The 25,499-nt window shown below is 37.6% G+C and overlaps 1 protein-coding gene across 3 annotated transcripts in view; it reads left to right on the plus strand.

Annotated features, from left to right (window-relative positions):
- LOC140719069 (uncharacterized) overlaps nt 1-25,499 on the plus strand; it is a 165,726-nt gene that overhangs the window by 121,764 nt on the left and 18,463 nt on the right. For 2 of the 3 annotated variants that reach the window (XM_073033453.1, XM_073033449.1), the window contains one exon: nt 4,555-4,647. In XM_073033453.1, coding sequence (XP_072889554.1) covers nt 4,555-4,647 — 93 coding nt within the window. Of the gene's footprint in view, nt 1-4,554; nt 4,648-18,767; nt 18,892-25,499 lie in introns of those variants that run through there. The other variant, XM_073033460.1, reaches the window with a different exon arrangement.

A 25,499-nucleotide genomic window follows, 5' to 3' on the forward strand; every position in this document is an offset into this window, starting at 1 on the left:
CCGGGTGAGGTGACACTTCACCTGTGAGTCTGTTGGGGTCATATACTGTATCTGGTGCTTCAGATGGGGCCTCCTTCACATCGATGAGACCTGATGTAGATTCGGAGCCCGTTTCACTGAGCATTTATGCTCCACCTGCCAGAAGAAGCGGGATCTCCCAGTGGCCACCCATTTAATTCCACTTCCCATTCCCATTCTGATATGTCAATCCATGGCTTCCTCTAGTCGCACTGACACCACACTCAGGTTGGAGGAACAATATCTTATATTCCGTCTGGATAGCCTCCAACCTGCTGTCATGAACATCGATCTCTCAAACTTATGGTAATGTCCTCCACTCTCCTTCACCATTCCCCATCCCCTTTTCCCTCCCTACACCTGTTCCCTACCCCAAACTAGCACATTTGGCATCTGGCTCACCACTATGCAAAGCGTAGACACCCAGTCATCAGCCAACTTCTGCTTCCTCCAAAAAGATCAAATGCAGGACTTACATTACTCTTCAACCTCAGGCTTCATTCAGGGCCAATAGAACCGATCTCGGACCAGTCTGAAGGTCTTGGTATTAAAAAATACTTTATTGATCCCGAGGGAAACAATGTTTTGTTACAGCCACACCACCGAGAATAGTGAAGAAATATTGCAATATAAAACCATAAATAATTAAATAATAATAAGTTAGTCATGCCAAGTGGAAAAAATAATTCCAGGACCCGCCTATTGGCTCAGGGTGTCTGACACTCCGAGGGAGGAGTTGTAAAGTTTGATGGCCACAGGCAGGAATGACTTCCTATGATGTTCAGTGTTACATCTCGGTGGAATGAGTCTCTGGCTGAATGTACTCCTGTGCCTAACCAGTACATTATGGAGTGGATGGAAGACATTGTCCAAGATGGCATGCAACTTGGACAGCATCCTCTTTTCAGACACCACCGTCAGAGAGTCCAGTTCCACCCCCCACAACATAACTGGCCTTACGAATGAGTTTGTTGATTCTGTTGGTGTCTGCTACCCTCAGCCTGCTGCCCCAGCATACAACAGTAAACATGATAGCACTGGCCACCACAGACTAGTAGAACATCCTCAGCATCATCCGGCAGATGTTAAAAGACCTCAGTCTCCTCGGGAAATAGAGACAGCTCTGACCCTTCTTGTAGACAGCCTCAGTGTTCTTTGACCAGTCCAGTTTATTGTCCACTCGTATCCCCAGGTATTTGTAATCCTCCACCATGTCCACACTGACCCCTTGGATGGAAACAGGGGTCACCGGTGCCTTAGCCCTCCTCAGGTCCACCACCAGCTCCTTAGTCTTTTTCACATTAAGCTGCAGATGATTCTGCTCACACCATGTGACAAGGTTTCCCACCGTAGCCCTGTACTCAGCCTCATCTCCCTTGCTGATGCATCCAACTATGGTGGAGTCATCAGAAAACTTCTGAAAATGGCAAGACTCTGTGCAGTAGTTGAAGGCCGAGGTGTAGATGGTGAAGAGAAAGGGAGATAGGACAGTCCCCTGTGGAGCCCCAGTGCTGCTGACCACTCTGTCTGACAAACAGTATTGCAAGCGCACGTACTGTGGTCTGCCAGTCAGGTAATCAATAGTTCATGACACCAGGGAATCCCAGTCTCCGTCCATTTCCAACACCTCATGTGACCATCTGGACAATGACTCCACATCAATGTTCTGATTCCCCAGCCGATATTTCAGGCTGAAATCATAAACAGACAATGCTGCTGACCAACGGTGACCTGTGGCATCCAACCTCACCAAGGTCAGGATTGTTGTCTATCCGCACCTCCAACTTGGCACTGTATCGATAGTCACCTAACTTATCCACCACAGCCCAATTTGTGCATAGGGTAGTTTCGTTCAGAGGGTGACAGACTCCAGCTGACAAAAGCAACTGGTCCCAATCCTTTCTCTGGTCCTGATATAGAACAATAGACAATAGGTGCAGGAGTAGGCCATTCGACCCTTCAAGCCAGCACTGCCATTCAATGTGATTATGGCTGGATCATCCACAATCAGTACCCAGTTCCTGCCTTCTCCCCATATCCCTTGACCCTGCTATCTTTAAGAGCTCTATCTAACTCTTTCTTGAAAGCATCCAGAGAATTGGCCTCCACTGCCTTCTGAGGCAGAGCATTCCATAGATCCACAACTCTCTGGGTGAAAATTTTTTTCCTCAACTCTGTTCTAAATGGCCTACCCCTTATTCTTAAACTGTGGCCTCTAGTTCTGGACTCCCCCCAACATCGGGAACATTTTTCCTGCCTCTAGAGTGTCCAATCCCTTAATAATCTTATATGTTTCAATCAGATCCCCTCTCATCCTTCTAAATTCCAGTGTATACAAGCCCAGTCGCTCCAATCTCTCAACATATGACAGTCCCGCCATCCTGGGAATTAATCTTGTGAACCTACACTGCACTCCCTCAATAGCAAGAATGTCCTTCCTCAAATTTAGAGACCAAAACTGAACACAATACTCCAGGTGTGGTCTCACCAGGGCCCTGTACAACTGCAGAAGGACCTCTTTGTTCCTATACTCAACTCCCCTTGCTATGAAGGCCAACATGCCATTAGCTTTCTTCACTGCCTGCTGTACCCGCTTGCTTACTTTCAGTGACTGATGAACAAGGACACCTAGATCTCGTTGTACTTCCCCTTTTCCTAACTTGACACCATTCAGATAGTAATCTGCCTTCCTGTACTTGCCACCAGTGAATAACCTCACATTTATCCACATTAAACTGCATCTGCCATGCATCTGCCCACTCACCCAAACTGTCTAAGACACCCTGCATTCTCCTAATATCTTCCTCATATTTCACACTACTATCCAGCTTTATGTCATCTGCAAATTTGCTAATGTTACTTTTAATCCCTTCATCGAGATCAGCCGCTAAACCCTCGGGGCTGGCGTTGGTAAGCAGGACATAAGGCAACTAGGGTTTGCAAAGGCCAACACAAGTGCTTCAGTCAGCAGCTCTTTCAGTAGCTGAAAGGCTTCTTCATATTTTGCATCCCATCTTTCTCTGAGAGGCTACAAAGGGCAAAGATAAACATTACTTTCTTCTCCTTTCATTCTCCTCCTTTTATTCCTCAAGGGGGGGTAACCACACAAAAGCTGATTCAAAGGGTGGCTTACATTGGAGTAATCCTTCTCATATCTCTGGTGGAACCCACAGAATCCAAGGGATGAGTGTAGAGCTCTCACATTCTTGGGCCTTGGCCATGTGGTCACCGCCTCGACCTTGGACAGATACATAGCTATTCCATCCTGAGAGACTATGTACCTGATGTAATTTGCTGACATCTTGCAGAACTGGCATTTGTCCAGTGACAGTTTTAACCCTTCAGTTTTCAGGCAGTCTAGCATCTTCATTAGTCTCGTCTTGTGCTCCTCAGTGTGGACTCGAACGCTATGAGATCATTATTGTACACCAGTACCTCAAGCAACTTCATGTCCCAACAGTCTTCTCCATGGCATGTTGGAAAGTAGCTGTGGTCCTGATATGCCCTGGGAAATTATTTCAAACCAGAAGAATCCAAGTAGACATATGAACATTGACTCCTCCTGCTCAGCTTCACTAATGGGGATCTGATAATACCCACTCCCTAGGTCCAGCACACTGAACCATTTTGCTCCATTCAGGCAGGCCAGAGCATCCTCAATCCATGGAACAGTATATTTGTCAGTGACTGTATGTTGGTTCCGTGTCCAATAGTCAACACATTTGTACTCTGACACATAAGGACTCCTTGATAATTCCAGCTCCCTTCAGTTTCAGCAGCTGTTGAAATGTGCACAGTGTTGGAGATTGTATCCTCCAAAGTCTGGGTGTGTTCCTTACTCATGGCGTCAACTCCTCATTTCCGATCTCCAGTCGAACTTCCCATCTTGGACTCCTTTGAATCACGCCTTTCCGTCAGATTTAATCCTGTGGCTGCATCTCCCGATCCTCTCCTCTCTCCATCACGCGCCAAATGACTGAGAATACCACCAGTGTCCGTCACAAATGTCCCTCCGCCCAGCTTTCTCCAGAACCTTCTCCCAATTCCACCATCCTGATTGGCTGATCGGTAGGACCATGTCAATTGCAGCACTTGATCACTGGGATAATACGACTGAATTTATTTACAGTGGGGTCTTGTCTCATTGGCTCAGTGTGTACACAGAGAGACTGCAGTCTCCCTGCCATTTCCATCTTCACAGCCTGAGGATAATGGATACCCAGGTTTTACAATATATTTCCAGAACTAACGACAAGGTCTTTAGTCTCTCCGGGGATCTCCACACACTGACAGTGGAGGGAACTCTCTGGCCCTCCCCCACTGCATTGCTCTGACACCTGGTCCTTTTCCAACCTGGTGGGATAGACTCATGTTTAGGACATTCATTATTACAGCTAACCTGACCAATCCCAGTCCATGTCTGTTATCTGGAACACTTGTCCACTGAAACATATGTAGAACTGATTGTGTTGATCAGTTTTGAAACAGTTTGAAACAGTTCTAATGTTGTTGTTCATTTCTCCCTGTGGACTCTAGAAGACAAGCAGTGGTTGTGGTGCCTGAATATTTGTAACATTGTGGCTCTTGTCTTCATCCTCATTGCCCTCATTTGCTGGATTGTGTCTAAAGGTATGTGCACAAATATTCTTAAATTACATTAAAATGGTCGCTATGTTACTCAGTGCAGGAATGGAATGAGTATCTCAGTCAGTACATTGTGAACTGCTTTATATGGAACACCAGCACCTGCAGTCCTCAGCCCCACAGTCTACAGCTGGGGACTGGGAGACCTGCTGGAGGTTTGACCCAATATAGACACTGTAGGTTATACAGGGTGTGTCCGGACTTCCAGAAGCTGCTTGATAAACTCCCAAAGGTGAACCTGATGGAACTGAAAGCATACGACTGACCAGAGTGGGGAATTGATGGTGGTGAATCTGTTGTGACTGCAACTTTTCATCAGGTTGAGTCCGGTGATGGGATTTTAAACAGTAACAAACAAGTTTCCAGTGACATTGTAACAGGGCAGCAATAAATCACAGAAAGTTGGTACAAATGGGAAAGAGTTATGCCAATGGACTTTAATGCAGGTGAATATAATGTCTTTTATTGGATTTAAAAAGGACAGGGCAAATTAGTTTCAAAATTGTGATCCATTAACCCTGTGTGGTCTGTGTTCATCAAACAATAACATGTCATGGACATGTGTACAGTGTCAGCAATGGAACCAATGAAATATGGGTCTTTCGACACAGACTACAGGAGTACAGGAGAATAGGACTTGTGCTACAGACATCAAAGCTCTGGTGAAACCACGTCCGCAGATCTGGGCCACACATCACAGGAAGGAGGAATTGGTCTTTGCGGGGAGGGGGGGGGGGGAGCAGTGGAAATTTGCTGAAATGTCAAATTACATGCAGAGATTACAGAAACTAGGGTGCACTAGACAGTTAAGGAGTGAAATAATGACAGTTTTCAGGATGAGAACAGTCACAGACAGGCTGATTAAAAACTGTTTCTGCTGGTCAAGATGTTCAGGACTTACAAACTTCAGTACACCCAACCAGCCCAACAACAACCATTGACTCTGCTGGTGTTGTTTTGTTCCCCTTCACCCAGCTCCTTCAGTTGACTCTGCTGATCTCCATTTCAGTGAGGTGTGGATTTCCCAGAGCTTAATCTGGACCCTGGGATTCCAGTCCCAGTCTGCACCCCACAAATATCAGCCACTTTATCCATGTGAAGTTGTTTCACAGGTCCCCGGTGGTAATTTTGAACAGCTCAGGTTCTCAGTCACTTGCTCCTGTTCCAGGTCTGTGATCATGTGCTGACCACAAGAGCCTTCTTTTTTTCAATACTTTTATTGATTTCTTACATAAAAGAATACAAAATAAATAGGATATATAATATATATCAATTACAATATATTGGAATCACAAATATAATCTCATTACCCCGTATCCATATAAATTAAATTTAAACGTAATACTGAAAAAAGATAATTTTATGATGCAAAAAAATCTAAACCCACGACCAGAAAAAAAACAGCTGTTTGGTTTTAAAAAAAGAAAAGGAAAAAATCCTTATCATATAGTAAAACATATTCTTAGCCAACATCTCTGCTTAATAGCAAATCAAAGATTTTGAATATACTTCAAAAAGGTCCCCACAACATTAAAAAGTCTTGTCTAGGTTCAGAAATTGAACAGAGAATCTTCTCTAAATTTAAACATGATGTAACATCATTTAACCAATGAGCATGAGTAGGTGGAGTGGCATCCTTCCACTTAAGCAACAATGCCCTCTGGCTATAAGAAAAATAAAAGCCAAAATGTCCAAATCATGTGTCTCCAAAACAATATCATTTCCTCCAATACCAAATAAGGCAGTTAAAGGATTAGGTTTAAAATTTACTTTAAAAAGCACCAAAATGTTTGGAATACTTCCTTCCAATATTTTTCAAGACTCGGACAAGTCCAAAGCATATGAATTAGTGAAGCTTCTCCATTGTTACTTCTATCACAATAGGGAGATATCTCAGAATAAAAACGAGACAGTTTATCTTTAGTCTTGTGGGCCCTATGAACCACTTTAAATTGTAGAAGGGAATGATAGGCCCATAACGATGAGGTATTAACCAATTTAAAAATTTCATTCCAAGTATCCTCAGAAATTGGAATCTGTAAGTCTTGTTCCCAGAGATTTTTAATTTTGTCCTAAGGAATATTTCTCATTCCCAATAATGTATCATAAATATTAGATATAGATCCATGATGGAAAGGTTTCAAATTTAAAATTGTACCAAGTAAATTCTTATCTGGACTTTTGGGAAATGTATGCATTTGTGGACGCAGAAAGTCTCTAATTTGTAGTATCGAAAAAAGTGGGTTTTGCGTAAGCTATACTTAGCTGACAGCTGCTGAAATGAAGAGAGACTATCTCCAACAAACAAATCCTGAAAATATTTAACATCCAATCTATTCTACTCTTTAAATCTACATCAATCATAGAAGGTTTAAAAAAAAGTTAGAAAAATGAGACTTGAAAGCGAAAAACGCAATAAACCAAAATATTTTTTAAATTGTACCCAATTCCTAAAAATGTGTTTAACTACAAAATTATCAGTTAACTTACCTAAAGATAAAGGAATTGAGAATCCGAGAAGAGAAATGATAGAAAATTTATTAACAGAATTAGCTTCTAAAGAAACCCAATCCATACAGTCCTCTCGATTAATCTAATATAATCAAAGCATAAGATTCTGTATATTGACTGCCCAATAATAAAACCTAAAATTGGATAAGGCTAAATCTCCATTCTTTTTAGCTTTTTGAAGATGAACTTTATTTAATTGAGACATTTTTTCCCATATATAAGAAAACAATATATTAGGCAAGATATTTATTTTAATAGAATTAATTCAGCCAATCAACGATAAAGAGAGGGGTGACCAATTTGATAGAGCCTTCTTAACATAATTCAGATGTGTAAAATATTTTCTTTAAAGAGGAATTTATAATTCCTAGTAATTGTTACGCCCAAATAAGTAAATTGATTTCTTACAATTTTAAAAGGAAGGTTAGTATTAACTAATACCAAATTATTCAAAGGACAAAGTTCTCTCTTATGGAAGTTAAGTTTATATCCTGAAAACTGACTAAAGCAGGAGAATAAAGAAAGTACAAAAGGTAAAGAAAACGCCACATTAGAAATGTAGAGCAAAAGGTCATCATCATAAAGCGAAACTTTGTGGGTATTGCCCCTTCTTAAAGTACTGGTGATATCATTAGATTCCTGGAAAGCAATAGATAAAAGTTCTAAGACCAAATCAAAAAGCAAAGGACTCAAAGGACAACCATGTCTAGTTCCACATTGAAGTTTAAAAGGTTTGGAATTCTGAGAGTTAGTAAGAACCTGAGCAGAGGGAGATAAATAAAGTAATTTAATCCATTGAATAAAATTGGGCCCAAAGTTAAATTTTTCTAAAGTTTTAAATAAATTATTTCATTCAACCTGATCAAAGGCTTTCTCAGCATCTAAGGACATGACACATTCTGATATCACTTTAGAAGGAGCATAAATAATATTCAATAAATGTTGAATATTAAAGTGGGAGTACCGATTTTTGTTAAATCCGGTCCATTAATCAGGAATAACAGATGGTAAAATGTTTTCAATCCTATGAGCCAAAAGTTTAGATAAAATGTTACTTTCAACATTAAGTAAGGAAATTGGTCTATAAGAAGAACATTCAGTTGGATCCTTATTCTTTTTAAGAATATGCGAAATAGAGGATTCATAAAAAGATTGTGGCAACCTATCAAAATTAAAAGAGTCTGGAAGGTCTGAATATAAGTGAGGTATAAGCAAAGAGGAAAAACCCTTATAGAACTCTTCAGAAAATCCATCTGGACCCGAGGTCTTCCCAAGTGCAAAGTGTGAACAACATCGGCAATTTCCTCATAAGAAATGGGTTGATCCAGAAATTTCCGATTATCATCAGAAATTGTAGGAATGTTTCATTGATCTAAGAAATTTTCATTACAGTATTATCTTCAGGAGGATCAGAACTATAACATTTAGAATATAATTCTCTAAAACTATTGTTTATTTCTAAATGATCAGATGTTTTATCACCATTAGCTTTACAAATTTCTTTAATTTGGTGTTTAACTTTGGCATTTAATTGGTTAGCCAATAGTTTACCCATTTTATCTCCATGAACATAAAACTCACTTCTATGTTTTAAAAGTTGAGTTTCAATTGGATAAGTTAAATGCAGATTGTATTTATTTTTAATTTCAATACGTCTTTTATATAAAACAGGATCTGGAGCCAAATCATATTTTTGGTCTAATTGTTTCAACTGATTAGCTAATTCAATTCTCTCCTTATTAGCTTTTCTTCTTAACATTTGCAGTAAAAGAAATAATTTGTCCTCTCATATAAGCCTTAAAAGCATCCCATAAAATAAGACTAGAAGTGTCTTCTAGCGTAGTATCTTAAAAAAAGAGTAATTTTTCTCTCCAAATTTTTTTAAAATCCTTGTCAGATAACAAAGTTAGATTAAAAGGCCAAAATCTGTTTATTTTGGACACACCTGGAAGATTTAAAGATAAAATGCAGGAGCATGATCTGAAACAGCAAATTCTTTATATTCACAGGATCGAACCAATGGAATCAATTGGCTATCAACAAAAAAAAATCAATCATGGAATACGTATGATGAACATGAGAAAAAAATGAGTATTCTGTATCTGTTGGATACAAAAGCACCAAATATCAACAATATCATATTTCATTAGAAAAGATTGGATAAATGAGGCAGATTTACTAAAAGTGAATCATACAGAAGATGAGCAATCTAAAACAGGATCTAAACAACAGTTGAGTCTCCTCCTAAAACCAGAGTATACAGACTTAAATCTGGTAAAAGTTAAAAAGAGCGGTCAAAAAAGCCTGGATCATCTATATTCGGGTCATACACATTAGCAAAGACCATTAATTTATTATCTAATTTCCCTGAGACTATAAGAAAATGTCCATTGGTGTCCGACACTACATTATGTTGAATGAAAGAAAGTGAATTGTCTGTAAGAAGCAGAACTCCTCTGGCCTTAGCCTGAAAGGAGGAATGAAAACATAAGTCCTTCAAATGGCTGAAAAGATATAAATTATCACAACTGAAAACATGTGTTTCTTGTAAAAAAAATTTGAGACATTCAATTTCTTAGCATAATTATTTATCTTATATTTCACAGGATGGTTTAATACTTTCACATTAAAACTAATTAAATTAATAGCATGATCCAATTTAAGTGTTACTTAACAGAGAGGGTAGAATAAAAACTGCAGGAATATATATGAATTCCAAATGATAAGCTTTAAGATACAGTAATCAAGCAACAAATGAAGCTATGAGAACCAAACAGCTGATAGAAAAGAAGATATCTACTCCCCACCCACCACCCAAAGTGAGAAAGTCAACCAAAGGGCTGTTGACAGCTAAATCTATCTACATTACCCTCACAAACCAATCTACTGGCTGAGCTCCAAAAAATTTTCAAGGCTAACTGCATTCCAACAACACACAACAAAAGAGCAAAATTCAACTTATTAAAAAAAATCATGAAAAAAATAACATAAAATATTAAAAATATTCAGAACATATTAACTTTATTAACTCAATGAAAACTTACTAATGTTAAATCCTTAATTTTCTAAGCAAAAAATAAAAGTACAAAAAATTAGATACGAAGGTATACCAAAAGTAAGAAAAAAACAATTATTCATAAAAGTAATGAACAGTTAGACTGCTGATTCTAAAAAAGGATCCATCAGGCAAATGCACCATAGATTATGTAGGGAATTATTGACAGTTATACTTCTGATACTGATTCAGAAATTAAAATATCCTGCACCTTTTGAGTTGAACGGAAACATTTCTGAGAGCTATTCTTCAAAATGATTCTAAGACAAGCAGGATAAAGAAGAGAAGTTTTAAGACCTTTATTATACAATTCCGACGTAACCTTTTTTAAAACGCAGGTGAAAAATCCTCCACAATTCTGATCTTCTGGCCTTCATAATCAATCATACCTTTCCAATTACATTATACCTGTTCATAATAACAATCTCATTACCCTGTATTCATGTAAGTTAATCAATAGTTATATCGAAATATACTAATTTATTACAAAAAAAGAATCTAACCCTACCAAGACCAAAGCTCTTTATTAAGGAGAAAAGAACGTAAAATACCTTCTCATATAATAAAAAATAATAATAGCAAACATATGAGTTTAAACAATGAATTGAAGGTTTTGAAAATAGACAATAGACAATAGGTGCAGAAGTAGACCATTCGGCCCTTCGAGCCTCCACCACCATTCTGAGATCATGGCTGATCATCTACTATCAATACCCGGTTCCTGCCTTGTCCCCATCTCCCTTGATTCCCCTATCCATAAGATACCTATCTAGCTCCTTCTTGAAAGCATCCAGAGAATTGGCCTCCACTGCCTTCCGAGGCAGTGCATTCCAAACCCCCACAACTCTCTGGGAGAAGAAGTTTTTGAAGTAAATGACCTACCCCTTATACTCAAACCATGCCCTCTGGTACTGGACTCTCCCAGCATCTGGAACATATTTCCTGCCTCTATCTTGTCCAATCCCTTAATAATCTTATATGTTGCAATCAGATCCTCTCTCAATCTCCCTTAATTCCAGCATGTACAAGCCCAGTCTCTCTAACCTCTCTGTGTAAGACAGTCCGGACATCCCAGGAATTAACCTTGTGAATCTACGCTGCACTTCCTCTATAACCAGGATGTCCTTCCTTAACTCTGGAGACCAAAACTGTACATAATACTCCAGGTGTGGTCTCACCAGGGCCCTGTACAAATGCAAAAGGATTTCCTTGCTTTTTTCAGAATAATTCAGAAAAGTTCTCCACAATGTTTGAAAGTCATAGAACCATAGAACACTACGGCACAGTACAGGCCCTTCAGCCCTCCATGTCCTGCCGATGCATAAAATCCTTTTTAAAAAAGTACTAAACCCACACTACCCCATAACACTCAATTTTTCTTTCATCCATGTGCCTGTCCAAGAGGCTCTTAAATACCCCTAATGTTTTAGCCTCCCCCACCATCCCTGGCAAGTCATTCCAGGCACTCACAACCCTCTGTGTAAAAAACTTACCCCTGATGTCTCCCCTAAACTTCCCTCCCTTAATTTTGTACCTATGCCCTCTGGTGTTTGCTATTGGTGCCCTGGGAAACAGGTACTGACTATCCACCCTATCTATGCCTCTCATAATCTTGTAGACCTCTATCAAGTCCCCTCTCATTCTTCTTTGCACCAAAGAGAAAAGTCCCAGCTCTGCTAAACTTGCTTCATATGACTTGTTCTCCAATCCAGGCAACATCCTGGTAAATCTCCTCTGTACCCTGTCCATAGCTTCCACATCCTTCTTATGATGAGGTGACCAGAATTGAACACAATACTCTGTCGGTCTCACCAGAGATTTGTAGAGTTGCAACATGACCTCTCTACTCTTGAACTCAGTCCCCCTGTTAATGAAGCCTAGCATCCCATAGGCCTTCTTAACTACCCTATCAAACTGTGCAGTGACCTTGAGGGATGTATGGATTTGAACTCCAAGGTACCTTTGTTCATCCACATTCTTGAGAAACTGACTATTAATCCTGTACTCAGTCTTCTGGTTTGTCCTTCCAAAATGCATCACCTCACACTTGTCCAGATGGAACTCCATCTGCCGTTTTTCTGCCCAACTCTGCAGCCTGTCTATATCCTCTTGTAACCTTTGACCACCTACAGCTCCATCCACAACTCCTCCAATCTTTGTGTCATACACAAACTTACTCACCCATCCTTCCGCCTCTACATCCAGGTCATTTATAAAAATCACAAATAGCAGGGATCCGAGGACAGATCCCTGCAGCACTCCACTAATCACCAACCTCCAGGCAGAATACTTTCCATCCACAACTACCCTCTGTTTTCTTCCTTTAAGCCAATTTTTTATCTAAACAGCAAAGAATACACTTATCCCATGCCTCATGACTTTCTGGATGAGTCTCTCATGAGGGACCTTGTCAAATGCTTTGCTAAAGTCAATGTAGACCACATCCACTGCCCTACCCTCATCAATTTATTTTGTTACCTCTTCAAAAAACTCATCAGGCTCGTGAGGCACGATGTTCCCTTCACAAAGCCATGTTGACTATCCATGAGTAGACTGTACTTCTCCAAATGCTCATAGATCCTATCCTTAAGAATCCTTTCCAGTAGTTTGCATACCACTGACGTATGACTCACCGGTCTATAGTTCCCAGGTTTCTCCCTATTACCTTTTTTAAACAAGGGAACTGCATTTGCCATTCTCCAGTCCTCCGGCACTTCCCCTGCAGCTGAAAAGGATTCAAAGATCATAGTTAATGCTCCTGCGATCTCTTCTCTCAATTCCCATAATAACCTGACGTGTATCATATCCGGCCCTGGGAATTTATCAATCTTAATGTTTTTTTTTAGAAGATCCATCACTTCTTCTTCCTTAATCTCCACATTGTCCAGCACACAGGCCCGCTCTACTTCGACCTCATCCTGATCAAAATCCTTTTCACTTGTGAATACTGAAGCAAAGTTTTCATTTAGGACCTCCCCAGCCTCCTCCGACTCCAGGCACATGTTGCCCTCTTTATCCTTTAGCAGTCCCACCTTGGTACTCGTCATCCTCCTATTCTTCACATATGCATAGAACGCCTTGGGGTTCTCCTTAATCCTACACACCAAGGCCTTCTCATGCCCCCTTTGAGCTCTCCTAAGTCCTTTCTTTAGCTCCTTCCTGGCTACCCTATATTTCTCATAAGCCCCTCCTACTTCCTGCTTCTTCTATCTAACATATGCTTCCTTTTTCCTCTTGACGAGTTGCCTCACATGTTTCGTCAGACAGGTTTCCATTTTCCTACCATTTTCTCCTTGCCCCAGTGGGACAAACCTGTCCTGAACCCAGCTCAAGTGGTCCCTAAACTTCTCCCACATTACTTCTGTGCTTTCCCCTTTGAACATCTGTTTCCAATTTACTCTCACTAGTTCCTGCCTCATCCCTTCAAAGTTAGCCCTTCCCCAGTTAAGCACTTTACCATTTTGTCTGATTTTATCCCTTTCCATAGTTATGCTGAAGCTAAGGGAGTTGTGGTCACTCTCACCAAAATGCTCCCCCAACAAGAGGTCTGTCACCTGACCAGGTTCATTATCCAGAACCAGATCCAGTATAGCCTCTCCTCTCATCGGCCGGTCCACATACTGTGTCAGGAATCCTTCTTGAACACACCTGACAAATTCAACCCCATCTATCCCCCTTGCACTCAGGTGGTGCCAGTCAATATGAGGGAAGTTGAAATCACCCATCAGAACTACCCTGTATTTCCTGCACTATTCTAAAATCTGCTTGATTATCTGCTCCTTGGTGTCCTGAGGGCTATTTGGGGGCCTATAGATTACTCCCAGCACAGTGCTTGATCCCTTCCTATTTCTGACTTCCACCCAGACTGGCTCCGTGGACACTCCTTCTGCTGCGTCCTCCCTTTCTATAGCTATGATACTAACCCTGCCCAGCAATGCCACTCCCCTCCCCTTTCACTTCCCATCCTATTCCTTTTAAAACACCTGAACCCTGGGACCTGCATCATCCAATCCTGCCCTTCCTCCAACCAAGTTTCAGTAACGGCCACAACATCATAATTCCACATACTAATCCATGCTCTAAGTTCATCCTCCTTGTTCCTAATACTCCTAGCATTGAAATAGACACATTTCAATCCCTTTAACTGGCTACAATTATGTTCTGTTCCCTGCCTGTCCTTCCTCATCAACTCAGAACTCTTAGCATCATGCCCTTGTCCTTCTACCTTAATCGCTGCACTCACATTCTGATTCCAACCCCCCTGCCAAACTAGTTTAAACCCTCCCCAACAGCTCTATCAAACCTGCCCACCAGGATATTGGTCCCCCGGGATTTAAGTGCAACCCGTCCTTTTTTTGTACAGGTCACACCCACCCCAAAAGAGGTCCCAATGATGCAGAAATCTGAATCCCTGCCCCCTGCTCCAATCCCTCAGCCACACATTTATCCTCCACCTCATTCTATTCTTATTCTTACTGTTGTGTGGCACAGGCAATAATCCCAAAATTACTATCTTTGAGGTCCTGCTTTTCAACTTCCTTCCTAACTCCCTGTAGTCTTCTTTCAGGACCTCTTCCCTTTTCCTACCTATATCATTGGTACCCAATATGTACCACGACCTCTGGCTGTTCTCCCTCCCACTGCAGGATACCTTGGACGTGATCAGAAACATCCCGGACCCTGGCACCTGGGAGCCAAACTACCATCTGAGTTTCTTTCCTGCATCTACAGAACCACCTGTCTGAACCCCTGACTATAGAGTCCCCTATCACTACTGTCTTCCTCTTCCTTTCCCTACCCTTCTGGGCCACAGGGCCAGACTCTGTGCCAGAGGCGCGGCCACTGTTGCTTCCCCCAGGTAGGCTGTCCCCCCCAACAGTACTCAAACAGGAGTACTTATTATCAAGGGGTACAGCCACAAGGGTACTCTCTAGTACCTGACTCTTCCCCTTCCCTCTCCTGAGAGTGACCCATTTCTCTGTCCCCCATGGCCCCGGAGTGACCACCTGTCTGTAACTCCTCTATCACCTCCTCACTCTCCCTGACCAGATGAAGATCATCGAGCTGCAGCTCCAGTTCCCTAACACGGTCCCTTAGGAGCTGCATCTCGATGCACCGGGTGCAGATGTGGCCGTCCAGGACGCCAGGAGACTCCAGGACCTCCTACGTCTGACACCGACCACAGAAAACTGGCCTCACACACATACAACCTCCTTTTGCAATCAACAACTGCCTCACCTCATCCCGTTACCACCGAAGCCCGTGGAGCCCAAGCCCTTTCACTCTGCTGCCTCTGACTCCACTGCCCACTCCCAACGCTGCCTGCTGGGTATGGCTGCCTTCTTTTTAAACCGTTCGCGCTCAACTGGTGACATCACATGCCTGTGCAGTCTGGCCTCTCTCTTCCACCGAGAACTCAAAATGTCTTCCAGCTGGAAATCCTTAAGTGCTCTCCTGCTGCTTTCTTCTTCCGAATTCAGTCTTGATGAGATTCAGAAATTGAACAAAGAATCTTCTCTAAATCTAAACATGATATAATGTTGCATAACCATTGAGCATGAGTAGGAGGAAAAACATCTTTTCATTTAAACAAAAGTTCCCTCCTAGCTATAAGAGAGCTAAAGGCCAAAATATGTTAATCAGATGCTTTCAGCTTAATATCTTATCCTGCAACAAAACCAAATAGGGCCGTCAGAGGGTCAGGCTTAAAATAGACTTTAAAAAGTAAGGAAAAAGTTTGAAAAACTTCCTTCCAATATTTTTCAAGATTCAGACAAGTCCAAAACATATGAATTAATGAAGCTTCTCCATTATTACATCTGTCACAGTAGGGAGATATATCCAATTGAAAACAAAATAGCTTATCCTTAGTCATATCAGCTCTATGTACCACCTTAAATTGTATGAGGGAATGACAAGCACAAAGCGATAAAGTATTAACCAGTTTAAAAATTTCATTCCAAATTTCCTCAGATATTGATGTCTGTAAATCTTGTTCCCAGAGATTCTTAATTTTGTCTAAAGAAACATCCCTCGTCTTCAATTACATACCATAAATATTAGATATTGAACCATTATGAAAAGGTGTTAAACTAACAATTACATCTAGTAAGTTCTTATCTGAGCTTATCAGGAATGTAGATAATCGAGATCTTAAAATGTCTATGATTTGTAAACACCTAAAAAAATGAGTTTTGAGTAAGCTATATTTAGCTGACAATTGCTCAAATGAAAAAAGGTTTCCTCCAACAAACAGATCCCAAAAACATTTAATACCCAACGTGTCCCATTCTTTAAAAATCTAAATCAGTCATGGAGAATTTAAAAAAATTAGAATAAATGGGACTTGAAAGGGAAAATCTCAATAAACCAAAGTGTTTTCTAAATTGTATCCTGATCCTCAGAGTATGTTTAACTATTAAATTATCAGTTAGTTTACTAACAAATAAAGGAAGTGAGGATCCAAGAAGAGAAATAATAGAAAATTTATTAACAGAGTTAGCTTCTAAAGAGACCCATACCAGAGAGTGTACACGATTAACATAATATAGCCAAAACGTAAGATATCATAAATTAACTGCCCGGTAATAAAACCTAAAATTAGGTAAGGCTAAACCTCCAGATGCTTTAGATTTTTGAAGATGAACTTTATTTAAATGAGGACGATTTTATAGGACGATAAACTAGAATCAAGAGAGTCTAAAAGGGATTTAGGAATAAAAACAGGTAAAGCCTGAATAAGATATATAAATTTAGGTAGAATATTCATTTTAATAGAATTAATTCGTCCAATCAATGATATTGAAAGAAGTGACCAATTTAATGATATCCTTTTTTGCATGATTCAATAAAGTAAGAAAGCTTTCTTTAAACAGGTGTTTGTAATTCTTAGTGACTATTACACCCAAATAAGTAAATTGATTTCCTTACAACTTTAAAAGGGAGATTAGTACTAATTGATACCAAATTACTTAAAGGAAATAATTCACTCTTATGTAAGTTCAATTTGTATCCTGAAAACTGGCTAAAGCTGGAGAGTAAAGAAAGTACGCAAGGTAACGAGGTCTCAACATTAGAGATAAGCAGCAATATATCATAAGCATAAAACAAACTTTTGTGAGTAATACCTCTTCTTAAAATATCACAGATATCATTAGGTTCTCGAAAAGCAATGACAAGGGGTTCTAAAGCTAGATCAAAGAGCAAAGGGCTCAACGTACAGCCTTGTCTAGATCCGTGATAAAGTTTAAATGGTTTGGAATTTTGAAAATTAGTACAAACCCGAGCAGCAGGAGATAGATAAAGTAATTTAATCCATTGAATAAAATCTGGACTAAAATTAAATGTTTCTAAGGTTTTAAATAAATAACTGCATTCAACCCAATCGAAGGCCTTCTCACCATCCAAGGATAACACACATTCCGATATCTCCTGGGAGGGAGAGTAAATAACATTTAATACATGGCATATATTAAAATGGGAATGTCGGTTTTTAATAAAACCAGTCTGATCATCAGAAATAACAGAAGGTAGAATATTTTCCATCCTACAAGCCAGAACTTTAGAAAGGATTTTAGTATCAACATTGAGTAATGAAATTGGCCTATATGAAGAACATTCAGTTGGGTCCTTCTTCTTCTTTAGGATAAGCAAAATAGAGGCTTCATAGAAAGATTGAGGCAAGCTATGCAATTTGAAATAATCCAAAAAGACTAAGTGTAACTGTGGTATAATTAATGAAGAAAAAGCCTTATTAAATTCTCCAGAAAATCCATCTGTACTTGGAGCCTTCCCCGAGTGAAATGAACTTAGCCTTAGCAATTTCCTCAGGAAAAAAAAAAGGGTGGTTCCATCTGTTCACAATTATTTGCAGAAAGTGCAGAGATATTTAATTGATCTAGAAAGTTATTCATTACAATATTATCTTTAGGGGAATCAGAACTATAAAGTTTAGAATAGAATTCTCTAAAGGTATAATTTATTTCAGAGTGATCAGTTGTCCTATCACCATTAATTTTGCAAATTACTTTAATTTGTTGTTTAACTACAGAAGTTTTTAATTGGTCGGCCAATACTTTGCCTGATTTATCTCCATGAATGTAAATTTGAGTTTTATCTTTAAGAAGTTGAGTTTCAATTGGAAATGTTAACAGAAGATCATATTTAGTTTTCACTTTAACACATCTTTTATATAAAACAGGATCTGGAGCTATAGCATATTTTTTGATCTAATTGTTTCAATTGATTGGCTATTTCAATTCTTTATTAGCTTTATTCTTAACACGCGCAGTATAAGAAATAATTTGTCCTCTAATTATAGGTCTTGAAAGTAACCCATACAATAAGATTAGAAGTCTCTTCCTTTTTGTTCTCTTCAAAAAACAAAATAATATGCTGATCTAGAAATTTTAAAAATTCCTTTTCAGATAACAAAGTTGTATTGAAACACCAAAATCTGTTAGTTTGAAGAAGACCAGGGAGATTTAAAGATAGAAATACAGGAGCATGATCTGTAACAGCAATCTCTTTATATTCACAGGAACAAACTGATGAAATCATTTGACTATCAATTAAAAAGTAGTCAATCCTGAAATATGTATGATGAACATGGGAAAAAACGAGTACTCCCTATCTAAAGGATGTAAGAAATGCCAAATATCAACAATATCACATTTCAATAAAATGATTGAATAAACAAAGCTGATGTATTAAGGGATGCTGGTTTATAAGATGATCGGTCTAAAATTGGGTCTAGCCAACTGTTAAAATCTCCTCCCATCACCAAAGAATAAAAACTCAGATCTGGTAGAAACAAAAAAAAAACACTCAAAGAATCCTGAATAATCTACATTTTGGGCATACACATTGGCAAAAACTATTAATTTATTATCTAGTTTTCCTGAAACTATAACAAAACGTCCATTGGTATCAGACACTACTTTATGTTGGACAAAGGAAGGTGTATCATCTATAAGAATCAAAACTCTAGATTTGGCCTGAAAAGACAAAATAAAACAAAGTCTGTTCCAATAGCTAAAAAAAATGTAGATTATCATATTTGCATATGTGTGTTTCTTGTAAAAAAATAGGGACCTTAAATTTCCTAATATAAACAAAAAACTTATTACATTTAACAGAGTGATTTAATCCTTTCATGTTAAAACTGAGTAAATTAATAGTTCATTCAATTTTAATATTATTTAAAGGAAGGGTTAAAATGTAAGTTAAAACCAATCCATAAACCTTGAGTAATGGTAACCAAGCAACAAGTTGGCTAAAAAAATTTCGAGAACAGCTTCTGAGTTAAAAAAAACCATACCGCTGCCCACCTCACAAAGAAAGAAAACGGACCAAATGAAAGCCGACATCTACAACTACGGACACCGCCCCAAAAAACCTGGTGATCACTCCAATTAGTTTCAAGGTTATTTATATTCCAACCTAGACTAAACCATATCCAGACAAGAAATTCAATTCTCCTATAACAAAAATACAGTATTAAAAAATACAAAAGAAATTAGTTACAAAGATTTACCAAAAGTAAAAGATACAATTATTCATATTAACATTAAACATTTAATCTTATATCTTCATGAAGAAACAGGCTAAGCAGTTAGCTTTCAAACTTTAAAAAATCTTTATGTTTCAGCATTCAAACAAAACCATTCGAAGGATCCATCTTTAATGAGATTCTCAGTTAACCTGGCTAGCCAAGGGATGGGTTAAAACCCTTGTTAAAAAATTCTAGCAAAGCTTGTTTAAACTTAGCACATTCCTGCATAACCTCAAGCAAATAGTCTTCGAGAATTGTAATTTTCCACCCTATAATGAATCATGCTCATTCGACGGGATTTGCAAATTAAAAGATTTTCATTTAATCTTGTGCCTTCATGTAAGAACAAACTAAAAGGCTAGCTTTTGGATTTTAAAAATCTTTGTGCTTCAGCAGTCGAATGAAACCATTCAAAGGATCCATTTTTAAGTGTGATTCTGAGTTGAGCTGGGTAGCAAAGGGAGGGCTTGAAACCCTTATTAAAAAATTCTTCTTCTTTGAACTTAGCACATTCCTGCATAACCTCAGGGGAGTAACCTTTAACAATACTATCTTGCAACCATGATAGTCAATCATGCCTCTTCGATGAGATTCACAGTTTAGCCATTCCTTTGGTTTAAATTCATGAAATCAAGTTATTACTGATCTTGGTCTATCTTTGTTAGGAGGTCTAAACACAAGAGACCTGTGAATTCGATCAATCATAGGCAAAGGCACCAAAATTTCTGGGAATAATTCTTGCAGAAAGTTTACAAAGAATTCCATAGGATGATTACCTTGGTTTATTTCTTCCAGAGCTAGGTTGTTCCTTCTACTATTTTCTATGTTGATAATCTTCTGTCTTAACTTTTCGTTGGACTTCGATTGCTTTCCACAAAGCTTTTGCAATTCATCCACTTCCATTTCCAGAGACAAAATTGCTTCATTATTTTTTTATACATTTATCGTGCTCATTAAGAGTTTGTTGATTAGAATCCAATTTACCATCTATTTGTTTAAATTCAGAGCTGAATTGTTGAAACTTCTCAGAGGCTTCTTGTGTATGAATTTGCAGCAAATCCATAATAGAATCCAAAGAAGCAGGGGGATCATCCAACCCTTGTAGCCATAATGAAAAAATATCACACTTAAAAAAGATGTTTCAAGACAGGTTGGAAATAGTAAGATAATGAGAGTCGGAGCAATGGAAGATTGCTGTTGCTCCATTAGCCACCACCAGGAAATCCCAATCATACCTTTCCGACAAGATTCACTGATTAAAAGTTCCTTTGTTTGAAGGTTGTGAAGACGGATTATCACTGATTGGGGTCATTCTTCTGGAGAAAGTCTCAGTACTGGCGATCTATGAGCTCTGTCTATTTTAGGTGGAGATTTTAAAATATTCAGAAATAAGTTAGCCAAAATGTTTGCAAAAAATTCTGAAAGCTGATTGCCTTCCATTAGCTCTTTAAAACCCAGAATTCATATATTATTTCTTCTGCTTCTATTTTCTAAGTCGATAATCTTAATTTTTTATTTTTTATTTTTATTAATTTTTCATTAAGATCACAGATCTTTTCCAGGTCATCAATCTTTGCATCCAACATCGTCAAAGTGTCTTCATTCTCTTTTATCCATTTATCATGTTCACTTAAAGTTTTTTGAATAGAATCCAATTTTACATCCATTTGTGTAAATTCAGTGCTGAGTTGCCAGAATTTCTGCTGGAACTCCTCTGAAAGTTCATTTTTATGCTTTCAAACTGCCTCCATAACAGATTCCAAAGTCATAGGAGGGTCCTCTTCTTTGTTTTCAAATCTTTTTATCATTATTATTCAAAAATAGTACAAGTACATCGAAGTATCAACACTTACAATGCCTCAAAATAGAAAAAATGATCTTAGGATTGAAAATTTTTGTGAATAAAAAAAACCCTACTAAGCAAGAAAAGTGAGGGAAAAAAAAGAAACCCATTGGAGGTACAACCCTAGAGCCATGCGTCGTACAAGAAGCTCCTAAAAATAAACATCAAACCGCCAACATGAGAAACATATATCAAAAAAATTTACATTTAGATCCTGGAGGAAATCTATCAATTAACTGAAATGATAATAATGAGCAAATGAGCTCTTCTGAAATTCGAATAAGGGTTCAAAGGTTCAACTTCTAATTTTCTCCAAGCCAAGACACAACATCACTTGAGAGAACTATTGTGACAAAGCAGGAGCTAAAATATATCCATCCATTTCAGCAAGATGTCCCTCCTAGCTATCAATGTAATAAATGCAATAACATGTTGGTCAGACACAGAAATACCATGGATACTTTGAGGAATTATTCCAAAAAGCACAGTCAATTTATTAGGTTGTAAATTGATTCTGAGTGCTTTAGAAATTGTCGAAAAGACTGACTTCCAAAACTGTTTTAATATAGAACATGACCAGAACATATGTGTCAGTGTAGCTATCTCAGTTTTACATCTATCACAATACTTGCCAACATTGGGAAATATTTTAGAAAGTCTCCCCTTCGTCAAATGGTAATGATGTACAATTTTAAATTGAATCAGTGAATGACTAGCACAGATCAAAGAAGAGTTAACCAGCTTCAGAATCCATGTCCAATGCTCCCATATAAAAGTCAAATTGAGTTCCTTCTCCCAATCCTGTTTAATCTTAAGTAAAGGATGCTTATCCCATTGTAATAATAAATTATAAATTCTTCCAATAGAACCTTTCAACGAAGGGTTCATATTCATAATAGTATCTAACAAGTCAGTCTCCAGGATGTAAGAAAAATTACTTAAATATTTTTGTAAAAAATGTCTAACTTGAAGATATTGTAAAAAGTGTGAATATGAGAGAGAATACTTATCGACTAATTGTTCAAAAGACATCAAACTGCCTTCTTTAAATAAATCCAAAAAAGAATTGATACCTTTATTTTTCTGAAGTAAAAAAATAGGAACACTCCAGGAAGGTTTAGAAAAGTAATTACAATAAATTATACTACTAACTTTAAATTTTTTTAAGATTAAAAAAATTGCGGAACTGGAGCCAAATTTGTAAAGAGTGCTTAACCACAGGATATAGGTTTAAATTAGCAACTTTAGCTAATTGTATAGGTAGAGCAACTCCTAATAATGAAGTTAAATAAAACTGTTTCACAGCTCTCAGTTCGAGGTCTACCCAAATTGGCCAATCATTTCTATCACCCCAATATAACCAAAAGGACATATATCGCAAATTAACAGCCCAATAATACAATTTTAGATTAGGCAAAGTGAGACCTCCGTCCTTTTTCAACTTTTGCAAATGACATTTACCAATTCTTGGTCTTTTATTATCCCAAATAAAAGATAGAATAATGGAGTCAATCCGATCAAAAATCTTCTTAGTCAAAAAAAGAGGAATATTCTGAAATAGATATAAAAATTTTGGTAAAGTCGTCACTTTAACTATATGAATACAACCAACAAGTGAAAATGTAAGTGGGCTCCATCTACTAAAGGAATACTTCATAGAGTCCACTAAAGGAGGAAAATTGGCTTTATAAAGATCCTTATACTTTTTAGTAATTATAACACCTAAATATTTAAAAGAATCTGTAATTTTAAAAGGAATATTATCATATATAGAGACAGATTCATTTAAAGGAAGTAACTCACTTTTACTCAAATTTATCTTATATCCTGAAAAGTCTCCAAGTTTGTCAAATAATTTTGGCAAAGCAGGAATAGATTCTTCAGGCTTAGATATATATACCAATAAATCATCAGCGTAAAGAGAGATCTTGTTCATGATCTCATTCAAAAAATTCCATGAATATTTTCGGCTTCACAGAGAGCAATACAAGGGGTTCTAATATTAAGTTAAATAACAAAGAATGGACAACCTTGTCTTGTCCCTCATGATAGCTGAAAAAAAATGAGACCTACAGTTATTAGTAACAACAGTTGCAATAGGAACTTTACATATTTTTAATTCAATTATTAAAATTAATACCAAAACCAAATTTTTCTATAACAATAAATAAATTATTCCATTCAACTCGATCAAATGCTTTTTCAGCATCCAAAGATATAACGCATTGTGGAGTTTTAGAAGAAGGCAAATATATAATGTTACGTAATCTCCAAACATTTGAGAAAGAATAACGACCCTTTATAAAGCCTGTTTGATCTTTAAAAATGATTTTACCCAATATACTCTCCAACCGATTGGCCATTATCTTTGAGAGAATCTTAGCATGAACATTCAATAATGAAATAGGTCTGTATGAGGCACAATCAGTAGGATCTTTATCCTTTTTTGAGAATTAAAGAAATAGAAGCTTCATAAAAAGTAGAGGGTAAATCATTTTTCACAAAAGAATCTTTAAACATCTCTAACATATATGGAGAAATCAATTTTCCAAATTTTTTATAAAATTTGACAGGATAACCATCAAGTCCCGGGGCCTTACCAGATCACATTGAAAAAATAGCTTTATGAATTTCAGATTCAGTAATTTGGGCATCATGAGTTTTTTGATCCTCAGCAGAAATTTTAGGAAAAACAATCTTTCATAAAAAAAGCATTCATTTCAGAAGAGTCTACTGGACATTGAGATTTATAAAGTTCAGTATAAAAATCTTGAAAAATCTTATTAATTTCTTCATAATCCTGACCTAGGGTACCATCTTTTCTACGAATTTTCAAAATTTGCCTCTTGGCTCCAGCCGATTTTAATTGAGATGCAAGTAGTTTAATATTTTTATCTCCAAACATATAAAATTGGCTCTTTAACTTAAGTAGATAACCTTCAATTGGATGAGTTAATAATAGGTTATATTGTGATTGAAGTTCCACCCTTTTTTAAAATAAGTCAATATTAGGGGAAGTCGCATAGTTATTGTCTACATCTTTAATTTGTTTGGAAATTTTATCTAATTCTGCTTTAGTCTGTTTTTTAAGTTTAGTTGAATAAGAAATAATCTGACCACGTAGAAATGCTTTGAATGTATCCCATATAATTAATTTAGACATACCTCCTATATCATTAAAAAGAAAAAATTCTTTTAACTGGCTTTTGATAAAACTGATAAAGTCAGAATTTTGCAATAAAGTCTGAAACATGCGCCATGATGGACAGCCAAAAATGACATAATCAAATTCAAAGGACAAACTCAAAGGCGCATGATCAGATATAGCAACAGCATAATATTCACAGTTTTTAACATTAAGCAAAAGACAGGGATCAACTATAATATAATCAATCCTCAAATTTTTTTATAAACATGTGAAAAAAATGAATATTCTCTGTTATCAGGGTGTAAATGCCTCCATAATTCAATCAACCCTAAATCAGTCAAAAAGGAGTTAATAACTGATGCAGAAGGATTTGGAAGTAGTTGATTAGTTGAGCTCTTATCAATCATAGGATTTAAACAACAGTTAAAATCCCCACCCATTAGCATAAATCTGGCAGTAAAGCAAATATTTTTTTAAAAAAAGGAAGGATCATCTAAATTAGGACCATACAAATTAACCATAACCAGCTTTCTATTACAGATCACTCCTTTAACAATTAAAAATCTACCATTAGAATCTGCTTCAATATCCTTTTGAGTAAATATATTAGATTTAATAAAGATAGATATGCCCTTAGTTTTACTTTGCGAAGTAGCATGGAACTGCAGGCCATTCCACCATCTAAAAAACCTATTTTGATCTCCCGCCTTGATATGTGTCTCCTGAG

Source organism: Hemitrygon akajei, chromosome 2 (genome assembly GCF_048418815.1).
Source record: "Hemitrygon akajei chromosome 2, sHemAka1.3, whole genome shotgun sequence".
In the NCBI taxonomy this organism is placed as follows: Eukaryota; Metazoa; Chordata; class Chondrichthyes; order Myliobatiformes; family Dasyatidae; genus Hemitrygon; species Hemitrygon akajei.